Here is an 11,596-nt window from a genome sequence, read left to right on the forward strand (position 1 = left end):
CTGTGGCACGGGTCCAAGAAGCTGAAATTGATATGAGATACCCTCAACTAGAGGACTTTCTGTTCATACTAGACAAGGAGAACAAAGCACAGAGAACGTCGTCTGTTTGAGATTCCGTAAATAGGATCCGGATGCTAAAAGGTTAAAATTATGTACAAAAACAGCCCCTGGCCTGAACTCCAGTCCCCGGTATATCGATGCCTGGTAACAATCATAAAAAAGTTGGTTTAACCGACCAAGCCAACCACCTCGCCCGGCCAGCGTTTCATCCAAATCATAGCACGCGGAGGCATCCTGCCACCAACAGGAGCCAGGACGCGAATCTTGCCCTTGTCCGGGTCGACGTCGGCAACATACAAGAAGCCCATGATGCTGGCATCGCGAACCTGAGCAGGCGACGCTGTGTTTGGGGCGTGGGTGATCGCGAGGAGGGTGTTTGCCAGGGCAGCGGGGGCGGGAGGCAGAACCTTTTTCAGCGGGACGTTACTGGCGGATGTGGATGCTTGGGCTGGATGCGCAGGTGCGTAGCCAACGATACCCGGCAGCGGCGCAGCACGATCGGAGTCTTGTTGTTCCTGCTGCTGCTGCTGCTGCTGGGATTCGTCGTCACCTATGCCGCCGGGGAGGAATGTGTCGCCGGTGGTGAGCTGGGAGGGGTCGTATTCGTCCTCGTCGTCGTCGTCGATGGAGGAAATGGTGTAATTATAGACGCTGAGAGCGGAAAAGTCAAGTTGCTGCGCGTGCGGTGATAATGTCACCATGGAGGTCGAAGATGCAGAGAGTGCCAAGGCCGAGGACGCGGTGAATGAGGGGACCAAATTTCCAAAGAAATAGGATCGAATCTGCGACTCGCGCATTATTTTAAGAAAAGCGGCATCGCGGTCGACACAGCCTCCAGATTTGGAGAGCTTGACAACGGAAATGCGTTCATCGAAGGCAATGGCCGTTGAGCTCGAGCTAGGTTTATTGTCATACTGCTTGACTGCCGTGCTGTACAACCGCTCAGACCCCAAGACCAAGATTGTTGTAATGGCAAATTCGGTGACAATATGATTGATCAGCTCGAGACTGCCCGGTTTGCCGGAACTCAACAATCCCGGAGTGTCGACAATAATGCCCGCCTCGCGCGCGTCGTCATCCTCGGCCATTCGACCCGTCACGGACAGTGCAAGCCGTGATACCACAGGTCGGTAGACCGATCCTTCGGCATCCAGAGGACTGGGTAGTGGGTAATTGTAAATGAGAGGTAGCTTGACCGGCACGGGACTCGGTCCAGACATCGGGCTGCTGCCCCATCCCTCCTCAACGTCCAGCATAGTGCGAAAAGCCGTGGCAGCTAGCGTTCCAGGAACGCTGAGCATGCCTTCCGTCGGGTCCAGGTTCACCACCAGCGGCTGCCGGCCGACCTTGGTCGCGTATGCGGTCAGTATCTTCGCCACACTGGTCTTGCCCGCGTTTTCAGGGCCCAGAAGCAACACGCGAGGTCCATCTTTGCCTGTGGCTTGTGCATCCTGGCGCATCGTCTCCAGCGCAAAGTGGACGTTGGCGTATTCCACCATTGGTGTTTCTTCCGCTGTGTACTCGCTCTGACATCCCCCGGCACCATGGCCGGTTGTCGGCGCCACTCCGTCCGCTGTCGTCATGGCCATCTCGCCCGCGCTAATCTCCAGCATGCACCCGTGCCATGTATAGATCGCCGCCTTGGTCCCGGTGAACGTGTATGTCTGCGACTCGGCGAGCTCTGTACCGAAGAGCTCGGCAGTTCCCGTGAGAATCTATTGAAATTTGGTTAGCGGTTCTTTGGAAAAGCTCGAGAGCCTTGTTCAAACAAAACAGCCAAAAAGAGCCTTCCGCCCAGAAAGCTCTCCACCCTCTGAGTCGCCAATTGGGTTGTACGCACCTTGACTCTCACGATATTGCCAAACGCGACCTCGAATCTCCACTCCGTGCCGGGCGACAGGGTGATCTGTGACGGCGGCGCAACGGCCGAGGACCTCTCCTCCGAGACCACAGTGAGGTCTAAGCCCGGGAGAGACATTGCTCGTTGAGGTCGGTCAGAGATGTGCTTCCAATGAAGTCTGTTTGAACTGTTTGAAGATGGCCATGACTAAGCATCTGGAGATCTGCGCTAACCCCCTTGGGGCCCGTTTCGATGTCAATGAATTTATGTCTTGTTCTGGAGATATAATCATCTATCTAACTACTTTTCTATTGGAACAGTGAAATAATTATTCGAATACTCATTCACTTGTTCAGGGACATCTATGTATCCAAACAGTTAGATACACAATGAAGGTCGGTGAGTGGGTGGTGTGTACCATAGACCAGACCGTTGACTACAACCAGAAAGCGGGCAACAATCGACCAGTATGGCTGCGGGGGTTGGGGACGGGACAGCGGGTAAAGGGGGAGATGTGAGGGAGGGATAGATAGATAGATGATTGGGGCTCACGGAGCAGGAGGCAGGAGGCAGGCAAGATATTAGAAAGTGGTGTTGGATGTCAAAGTACAGTACAGACAGACTCAGTCTTGTGGGGAGGAATATATATCATGACGCGACAGGGGGAATGTGGGGGTGGGATCAGAGGCAGGACAGGGCACTGGGAATTGAATCCCGGGTGGTCAATCGAAAAAAGAAAGGATAGAGAAAGAATCAGATAGACTGTGCCTTTATTGAAGCAGGCAGGCGATAGGGGTTGACCAACTGCAGTATTAGAAAACGATGGAAAAGGAAATGTTTCTCTCAGGAAAGAATGACGTCCAGAAATGGGTCGCTCGGTCGATCCCTGGGTGATGAAAGATTGGAGGTATCTGTTTTTTTAGAAGAAATAGGGGATCGAAGCCCTAGAATTGTTGTTAGTAAATTTGTAAAGAATCAGTCAAGTCGAGGGTAGGTAACTCACGCAAGAGCAAAGGCGGCAGAAACACCAACCAGCGCGCGGTTGCGAACACGCTCGCGCTTGAGCTTATCTTCCAGCAGCCTAGCCTTCTTCGCACGCTCGGCTCCAGTCTCCTCATCTTCGTCCTCGCTGAGGTCTTCGCCCTTGCGCTTCTTGGTGACCTTGACGGAGGCTGACTTCACGGCGCCACCGTCGGCCTTGATAGCTTCTTGTACCATTCCCTTCGCCTTGGCGATCATCTCCTGGGTCTCTTCAGCAGACGGGACCTCAGGCAAGGTAAACGGCGCATCAATTGAGACGCTCGTCTTCTCGGTCTTGGTCTTCGCCTTGGCATCATCAAGCTTGTCGGCCTTCTTCTTCTTCTTATCGGCCTTCTCTGCCTTCTTGTCCTCAGGCTCCACAGTGGAATCCTTCTTAGACTTCCGGCCCTTGGACTTCTTCGGGGATCCAATGGTCTTAGCCTCGATATCCGCTTCCACGCTCTCAATAGTCTCGTTGACAGACTCTGCGTCCATGTTCAGAGCCGACTGAAGAGTGGCATTCGCGGCAGTTGTTGAGGGCGTAGGTGGGACATCCTTCTTGGTCCGAGAACCGCGGGCCTTGGACGGAGACTTCTTGCTGGGCGAAACTGACCGGCGACTCCGGCGCGACGGCGATGCAGAGATTGAGGACGGCGCAGCGTCCGATTCTGGGAGCTCGAACTTGGGCGGTGGTGTGATTTGCTTCTTTGCGCTAGAAGGGCTCTGGACAATGTCGGTGGGGTCGAGGAGCGCGCGAACCCAGTCGTACATCTTGTACTCTTTGGCGAGCTCGAGAGCTGGGAGCCGTCAGTTAGCTCCTGTAGATGGCCGGGAGAGATGATATGTGCTTACCGAACAGGGGGGAGATCCACACATTGCCGGCGATCTCATCTTCACTCGTATTCTCCCGGGTCTTGAGGTAATCTCTCTCGGAGCGCTCCTCGTCCAGCTTGGCCCACGGGAATGCGATCTTGAACATGCCAGTGGCGCTGACATATCCGTCCTTGCTCCTCCGCTGTCGTCATGTTAGAGAGGTTGCCTCCACGGGGCCAAATGCAGGGCGGCGACTCACCATCAGGAAGTATGTCTCGGGATGTTGCTGCGGGGTGTGAGATGGGAAGATCTCAGAGCCCTTGAGGTCTTTAGGGAGCGGAGCCCGGAGGTGGGCATACTCGAAGAGACCCAGGTTCTCAGGCTTGGTCGCATTGGAGGTACCGATCCACGAGGCCTTGACAGCGAGGTTAGTCTTCCCCAGACGACGGCGCGCGAGAAGCTCTTCGACTGCAGGCGAGTGTGATTAGCCGCGACATCCTGTTGAGACATATCGAGTCGTACAAGGGTATACTCGACTCGGAGGGTGGGTACGCGCGGTCGCGCGACCACGCGCACCGGGAAGGGGGAGCAAGCACTTACAAGAAGGAGCCAGTTCGGCGAGGATGAGAGGGTTGTTTCGCTTCGGCAGAGAGCGCGACATGGTGGATGGCGAGTAGCGAGGTGATCAGAGGTGGGGGAGTGAGAAAATGGTCAAGGGGAAAAGATGCGACAGCCACGTTGCAGGCGCGTCGCTTGTCGCTCTCCGTAAACTGGCCTGGGCACGAATCGGATCTGAGCACCGAAGGGTTTGCAGGGAGCGCAACTCAATCAGAAGGTGCGCGACAATGTGATTGATGGAAGGTGACGGCAGACAAGAAAGCCAAAGTCGCGAGCGGTAAGGGACAATTAATCAGGAGAGCGCGATGGAAGAGGAAATAATGAATGGGGGGACGGATGAACTAACGAAAGGATGGGGCTGGGGCTTGGCTCTGTCCGGCATGGCCGGGTCCGTTGGGGTATTTCCGTTTGGAATGGGGGTGATTGGCCAATGTGCGAATTACCCGTATTGTCCATACGGCGTTGGTTCGCGACTTGGCATTCCCCTCCCGCCCCTGATAGGAGTAGTTCGTCCAGGCCGTGTATAGTGACATCCGGCGAGGGACCTTCATACTATTCGGGTTCGTGTCGAATCACAGTGGAGGAATCACAATGGAAGATAGCGTATTTGTCCCTAGATGGACGTGGAATTATTCATGCACGCTTCGCTGCACTCCTAACTAACATACATACAGCGTACACCGCATGATCCGAATCTCGAGATGTACGTGCCTGATCACCACATCGTCCATATTCTTATTGCCTCTCATCTATCGAGTCAAGAATAGATTGTGTCGCAGTCTAGACCGGCTGCCAACACAAGTACGTATACTTCCGACTCAGGTAATAGCCTCGCCCACCCCCACCGCCTTTCCACCCCCACCAAGCCTCAGGGGAGGGACAACTTAGTGACTACTTGTGTTGTGTTTCTCTCAGCGTCGTCTTTCCCTCTTCTTTCCCTCCCGACGGTATCTAGCGAGTTTCGCTGTTTGTCTACTTCCCATCCCATCCCCTCCCAAACCACACTTCTTGGTTCCGCCCCGCCACAAACAAACATCCACCATGCCGGACCACGAGGACGATCTCGCTGCCACCAAGACCGAGGGTTTCAAGGTCGGCGAGAAGAAGACTCTGGAGGAGTACCAGGAGCTGGGTGAGGATTCGTCCCGGAACACCCTTTCTGCAACCTATCAAGCCCAGTGTGCTCAATCCCCGAACTAACACCATCCCACCCCCACCAGACAAAAACGACGAGTCCCTCAACCGCTGGAAAGCCTCCCTGGGCCTCAACACCGGCACTCCAATCGGCGACCCCAATGACCCCCGCAAATGCATCATCAAGTCGCTGGCGCTGGAAGTGCCAGACCGCGCCGACGTGGTGATCGACCTGTCCAGCGAGGCGGCCCTGGCAGATCTCAAGAACCAGCCGTTTACCATTAAAGAGGGCGCGCAGTTCCGCATCAAGGTCGTCTTCCAGGTGCACCACGAGGTGCTGAGTGGACTTAAATATCTGCAGGTTGTCAAGCGGAAGGGGATCCGTGTTTCTAAGGATCAGGAGATGTTGGGGAGTTATGCGCCGAACACGACTGATAAGCAGACGTATGAGAAGAAGTGTAAGTCAATCTTCTGATTTACGGTCGGGAGAGATCTAATTATCATGACAGTCAATGAGGAGGAGGCTCCCTCTGGTATGATGGCTCGTGGCCACTACAATGCCGTGTCCAAGTTCCTTGACGACGACGAGCACACCCATTTGCAGTTTGAATGGTCGTTCGACATTGCCAAGAACTGGTAGAGACAGTCAAGACAGACAGTCTTTCGTTGAATTCATGAGCGGCCGATGTGTGTTGGTTTATTTCAGAGCGTGACCAATCTTCTTCCTTGTTTGAGTCGAGCAAGCAAAACAAGATACAAGGGAAAAAGCCCGCGTCCGGGAAATCTGGTTGTGATATTTGCAGTCCTTCGTTTTTGTGTATATGTTCTACTCTTCTTCATCTTTATGGCGATATCTTCGTTGCAGGACATGCTGTGTGTCAGATGCCAAATAGCCAGTCTCGTTCTGTGAATGCGCAGGATGAATCTTCCGTCCGTCCCAAAACTCCGGATAAAAGTGCATTGAAACGAAAATAAAATCCAAAGGGTATCATCACAGGAAGTAGTCAATCACTGGACTCGGGCCATCCTTATTCTGCTGCTGCGCCTGCTGTTCGTTGCGATGCACGTCGTTCTCGGGCGCGGCGTCGAAGATGTTAAAAAACCGCTCGCCCGTATCGCTGACCTCGAGCACACTCGCTAGGTTTCCGCACCGATAACAGTAGTTTGGAGCGCTCCAGACCGTGCTGAGCCGGTCGTCGTAGAGCACCTGATACCCTTCTTGGCATAACTGGTGAGCTCTTAGAATGTGGGACATGCTGTTGACCTCGAGGAATTTCCTGACGACCTGCGCGCCAAAGGTGTACCCCGCCCCACGGGGAGAGAGGGAGAACTCGTCCCGGTCTGTGTCCGGGTCGGACCATACAAGGTCAGCCATCGGTCCCTCGTGAGGGATCTCGCGAAAGCGGTCGATGATTTTGATCTGGTCGATGGAGTGGATGGAGGGCGAGAGGCCGCCATGCACGCAGAAGATCTCGTCGTTGATCACCACACTCAGTGTGAGAAAGTCGAACATGTCGGTGAAGTAGTGCCACACGTTGGCATTGCCGTATTTCCGTGCGCACTCGGTGTAGAAGCCGTATGACTGGGTGACACCACGAGATTCGTGATTGCCGCGAATGAGATGAACTCGTTGTGGATACCGCAGCTTCAGACATATAAGCAGCGAGATAGTCTCGACACTGAACAGTCCGCGATCCACATAATCACCTGGAATCACATTAGCCAACCCGAAAAACAGCCAGCGTGCCACGCAGCGAACGAACCTAGGAACAAGTAGTTCGTGTTGGGACAGAAGCCGCCAATCTTAAAGATCTCGATCATGTCAAAGAACTGGCCATGTATATCCCCCACAACAGTGACCGGCGCAGCGATGTGGACGACATTGCTCTCCTTCATCAACAGCTCCTTCGCCTTGGCACATATCGCTTCGATGACCGAGTCTGCAAGTAATTCTTTTCGATAGAGCCGCTCGATGCACTCATCTAGATCGATGCTGGCTGGCAGAACGTCAATACACATCCAGGGGATATTGTGGGTGGACACTCACCTGGTAAGCCAGGCATAGCGGCTGGATTTCAGTGGCCCGAATGGAAATTCCCAACTTAACAGAGTGACACCAAGAGCAGGGTTCGGTCGGTTGCTGTCAATGCTGGGGCGGAGGCAGGCGAATCAAGCAGTCGACGGTGATTAAATCAACAAGATAGGGTCGGAGTGGCGGGCGTGGGTTCAATGGAGAAGGATAGGAAGGGGAGATCAGTTGAGAGAAGCGATCCCGAAGCAACGACCATCATGACCACAGAGCAGTTCCCCGTCCAAGCTGGGCAGTGATCGATCGTATACAGAAGCCCGCACGTAGGGCTAGAAGGCTGGCAGAGTTGCTCCCGGTCCGAGCAAAACAGTTCTCGGCTGGGGCCAAACTGCCGCTGCTCACCGGCGTGCCACGTGATTTGTGCCTGGATCGGGCAATGGGATGGAACTATAAGAAGGACAGGAGACAGAAAAGAATCATGATAAATGAAGGGTTGAGCCACTGATATATGTATGTAGCACAAGCCATTCACATCTACAAGTATCGTCTATGTCATTGTCCAACCCAGCCCAGCCCTAAGCCATTATACATTCGGAGCTCTCGAATCAGGCTGGGGCAGCAACTGCAGTGCTTCTTTGTGATTAGCCTCGCTTTCGGAGTCCGTCTCCTCTTCCTCGTCGTCATCATCATCTTCTTCAGAGTCCTCCTCCTCGGATTCCTCTTCCTCTTCCGAGTCGGTCTCTTCTTCCTCGGAATCCGTTTCGCTCTCAGTCTCGGTCTCCTCTTCTTCCTCGTCTAACCACTGATTCAGGGTCTTCTTCCCGGCTGGGTCCGTCGACACCGCGGCACCGTTATGTCTCCTGCCTGTCCCGCCGGAGATCTGATGTGCACGGAGCGCTCGATCTAGTCGTTCGCCTGCGGTCATCGAGAGCTGGGTTTGAGTTGGATCCGGTTTCACATCTTCGACGCGCAGACTCGAATCTGGCTCGTGGCCTAGCTCAACCCAGTCCGGAAGGTTCTCGTAACCACGCAAGCCGTGGGGACCGGCATCTGGACCAACGACAAGGGTCGCAGATCCGACTAGAAGATCCTTGCGTGTTTCTGAGGGACTTGGGACGTGTGGTACTGGTTTAGGGGCAAGAAGAAGCAGGTTGGCAAGCGGGGTGGAGGATGGGCTGGCGAGGAGAGCTTTATAGAGGCGAGCTCTGTCGCGGAGGTCGTAGGAAGTGTCGTAGCGAGCGAGTAACAGGATGTAGCGCCAGAGCAGAGTTATGCGGTCTTCTTCCTCCCCTTCTTTTGTCTCGGCGTCTTCTTGCTTTTCTTTGCCCTTCTCCTCGCCATTCTCCTCGTCCTCATTCTCTGGCGGTTGAATCTGCTCTTCAGGCTGATCATCTGTCCACTCATTCTGGAATTTCTGCGTGTTGATGGCAGGCTTTTCCGGCGATGTGGTTTCAGTGGATTCAATGACTTCTTTCGGAGGGTTCTTGAGAAGATGCTGAAGGTATACTTTAGCACCGAGGAGAACAATTTGTTGCTTGACAACCTCAGGCTCGTCCGCGAAGCTTCGCACCAACACACGGAGAACGTCGGGTGCGATATTGTTATCTGCGTCAATACCCGCGAACTCGCCAACAAGCCAAATAATGGTGGCTCGGGCGTCAGGGTGGGCTGTTGTCCCAAGATGCTTGACAAGCTGAATGACAGTCTGCTTGTGTGAGGTCGGGTCTTGTTGGATCAAATGGCGGATAACAGTCAGAGACTCAGACACCAGGTTCCCATCCAGGCTGGAGATCTGACTGAGAAGGATGCGTAGACATAAATCTGCGGTATTGGCATCTCCCTGTGCGCACCGTCCGATGGCTCGCACACTCTCTCGCACCAGATCTGGATCCGTGCCCTTGGAGAAATGTTCCAGTTCACTGATTACCACACTCTTCCAATGTTTCCCGCAGTGCGGGAAGAGAATTGTAAGCACTTCAAGTTTGAGATGCAAGATATGCGGCGTATCATTGGCACGGACGAGGAAATGCGCAGTATACTTGGCGAATGGCTTGGGGTCTCGCAAGGCCACTGCTACAATATTGTAGAGAGCAATGAGCTGCATATCTTGCGGGCTCCGCAAAAGGGCCACCAGGGGACCAACAGCAGACAGCAGATACTCTGGAGGAGCCAGATAAAGAAAACAGCGGACAACGCTGACAATCACGGCCGAGTTGCGGCTCTGCAACAGTAACTTGCATGCGCGAAGAAAAGGCTCCAGGTCAGGGTCTATCACGGGCACCTCGTACTCTTCACCTGAGCCCTCGGCGCCCTGATCTGGCTGGTCCTCGTCGTAGAATGCCTTAGTAACCGCCTGCTTTACCTTCTGGGTCCGGTGAGGAAAGCATTTGCGTGCGTAGAACGTCAACAAGCGCAAGGTCGCCAGCTGACCCCATTCATCCATATCCACCAGCTTCTTCACCAAACTGCGGTAGTGCTTGTGGATCAAGTCAATCCGTTCCGGGCAGATATCCAAAAAGGCCGCGACCGCAGAGCCAACCACAAAGTATTGCGAATCGCCCAATAGATTCGACAGATATCCCAGCAACTGAGGCATTGTGCTCGGGTCCAACCGATAGCACTTGGGAATGGCCAGGGCCGCTGCCTTCCGTACATGTGGACTCATGTCCCCGCATCCACGCTTGATGGCCAGTGACACGATCTGGCTGATCACCGGTACACGAATGCCAGACATGGTCCGCAATGCAATGGTCCGCACCTGCGGGTTCTGGTCTGTAAGCGATTTCTGGATCGCATTCACCGACAGCAGGGCCAGGTCCGGCTCGGCCTCTGCGTGGTGAACCAGGTAGATGTAAACGAGCTTCTTGACTTCCAGGTTGGCACTGGCGGCGTTTTTGACCACGGCCGAGAAGAACGGGAGGGAGGGCTCGGAGCGGTACATCAACTGGAAAGAATTGGGTCAGTATCCGTGTCCTCTGCGGGCGTCATTCCCGGGCTGTCGGCATACCGAGGTGACCCTCCGCATCCCATCCAAGACCTCGCGTTCATGGCGGCTGTCCAGTAGCTTCTTGATGTGGGCGACACTGTAAGTGCGCGACGAGTAATCGGGTTTCGAGCTGCGATTGCTGGCGGCGGACTGGGCGGCCTCGAGGGTGAGCTCTCGAGCTGTTCGCACACAAGCGGAGGCCACGGTCAGCTACAGTCCGGCATAGAAATAGATCAAAAATGACTTACCTGTTTCCAGCATCGAGGAGATCCTGGAGATTGTTTCCATCTTGCCAGGATCCCTGCACGAGGGAAGGACGAGGGAGAGGGTGGGTGAAGGAGTGATGGTGGGGGGACGAAGGCGGAGGAACGAAACAGGAATCCTGATATCCGCGGGACAAACAACTTTCTCTCTTCCACTGCCGATGATGGTAACATGAACGACATCATGCAACCATGGCGTCTGCTCCTCCGAGGGTCATTGGCTGCGAGCTAGTAATCGACTTTGTACAGCGACTGCTCGACACAACTCACACGGACACACGCCTGATCGTCTGTGGCTCGAGAGACGGTTTCTTTACCCAGCTGTCGGCCGTGATTCAGTCTCAACAACCGCCGAATCATGAGCTACGTACAAAAACCATCGCCATTCTAGCCAAGTCCAGCAAGATCCAACTAGCGTTCTGTCCGTCTCTCGAAAGCCTGCGGGCGCATCTCGCGGTCTTGGTACCTCCGCAGAAAGATGGCCGGCGACTGTTGGCCATCCTAGACGCGGTGGCGTTACATGTCTCGACGACAGAGTTCTCGGCACAAGGACTGTCGAGAACCTTTGCTACGGCTGTCGAGGCTGCTTCTCGAACGAACAGCGAGCTAAGACTCTGTGAATGCTGTGATGCTGTTGATCCTACGAATACCGACTGCGGAGGACGGCTCTGGGACGTGCATGTGCCTCTGTTGAATGGCTCTGTCCGGATCCGAGGCGAAGAGAGGGCCTGGGGTGGCCGAGGTGTGACCGTGAGACGAGTGGCTCAACGTTGGTTCGAGTTTGATTGAAGATTGAATAACATAAAAGAAAATGGATACAATTGAGAGACATG

The 11,596-nt window shown here is 54.4% G+C and overlaps 6 protein-coding genes across 6 annotated transcripts; 2 read left to right on the plus strand and 4 right to left on the minus strand.

Annotated features, from left to right (window-relative positions):
• Nucleotides 1–227: 227 nt before the first annotated feature.
• On the minus strand, nucleotides 228–2,038 carry PFLUO_LOCUS4838 (Cleavage polyadenylation factor subunit clp1; the record flags this gene model as incomplete). The annotated part of the gene is made up of 2 exons (XM_073782228.1): nucleotides 228–1,775; nucleotides 1,901–2,038. The coding sequence occupies 2 exons, from the start codon at nucleotides 2,036–2,038 to the stop codon at nucleotides 228–230; spliced, it is 1,686 nt and encodes a 561-aa protein (XP_073638904.1).
• A 781-nt stretch (nucleotides 2,039–2,819) lies between these two features.
• PFLUO_LOCUS4839 (uncharacterized protein) lies at nucleotides 2,820–4,394 on the minus strand (the record flags this gene model as incomplete). Its single annotated transcript, XM_073782229.1, has 5 exons — nucleotides 2,820–2,844; nucleotides 2,904–3,717; nucleotides 3,773–3,935; nucleotides 3,993–4,201; nucleotides 4,334–4,394. The coding sequence occupies 5 exons, from the start codon at nucleotides 4,392–4,394 to the stop codon at nucleotides 2,820–2,822; spliced, it is 1,272 nt and encodes a 423-aa protein (XP_073638905.1).
• A 998-nt stretch (nucleotides 4,395–5,392) lies between these two features.
• Nucleotides 5,393–6,125, plus strand: PFLUO_LOCUS4840 (rho GDP dissociation inhibitor; the record flags this gene model as incomplete). The annotated part of the gene is made up of 3 exons (XM_073782230.1): nucleotides 5,393–5,483; nucleotides 5,572–5,943; nucleotides 5,995–6,125. 3 exons carry the CDS (start codon nucleotides 5,393–5,395, stop codon nucleotides 6,123–6,125), a joined length of 594 nt encoding a protein of 197 aa, XP_073638906.1.
• Nucleotides 6,126–6,476: 351 nt separating this feature from the next.
• PFLUO_LOCUS4841 (Putative serine/threonine protein phosphatase) lies at nucleotides 6,477–7,548 on the minus strand (the record flags this gene model as incomplete). The annotated part of the gene is made up of 3 exons (XM_073782231.1): nucleotides 6,477–7,192; nucleotides 7,249–7,482; nucleotides 7,533–7,548. 3 exons carry the CDS (start codon nucleotides 7,546–7,548, stop codon nucleotides 6,477–6,479), a joined length of 966 nt encoding a protein of 321 aa, XP_073638907.1.
• A 549-nt stretch (nucleotides 7,549–8,097) lies between these two features.
• Nucleotides 8,098–10,788, minus strand: PFLUO_LOCUS4842 (AP-3 complex subunit beta; the record flags this gene model as incomplete). Its single annotated transcript, XM_073782232.1, has 3 exons — nucleotides 8,098–10,458; nucleotides 10,522–10,679; nucleotides 10,749–10,788. 3 exons carry the CDS (start codon nucleotides 10,786–10,788, stop codon nucleotides 8,098–8,100), a joined length of 2,559 nt encoding a protein of 852 aa, XP_073638908.1.
• A 167-nt stretch (nucleotides 10,789–10,955) lies between these two features.
• Nucleotides 10,956–11,552, plus strand: PFLUO_LOCUS4843 (uncharacterized protein; the record flags this gene model as incomplete). The annotated part of the gene is made up of 1 exon (XM_073782234.1): nucleotides 10,956–11,552. One exon carries the CDS (start codon nucleotides 10,956–10,958, stop codon nucleotides 11,550–11,552), a length of 597 nt encoding a protein of 198 aa, XP_073638909.1.
• Between the last annotated feature and the right edge of the window lie 44 nt (nucleotides 11,553–11,596).

This window comes from Penicillium psychrofluorescens (genome assembly GCF_964197705.1).
Source record: "Penicillium psychrofluorescens genome assembly, chromosome: 3".
NCBI lineage: Eukaryota > Fungi > Ascomycota > Eurotiomycetes > Eurotiales > Aspergillaceae > Penicillium > Penicillium psychrofluorescens.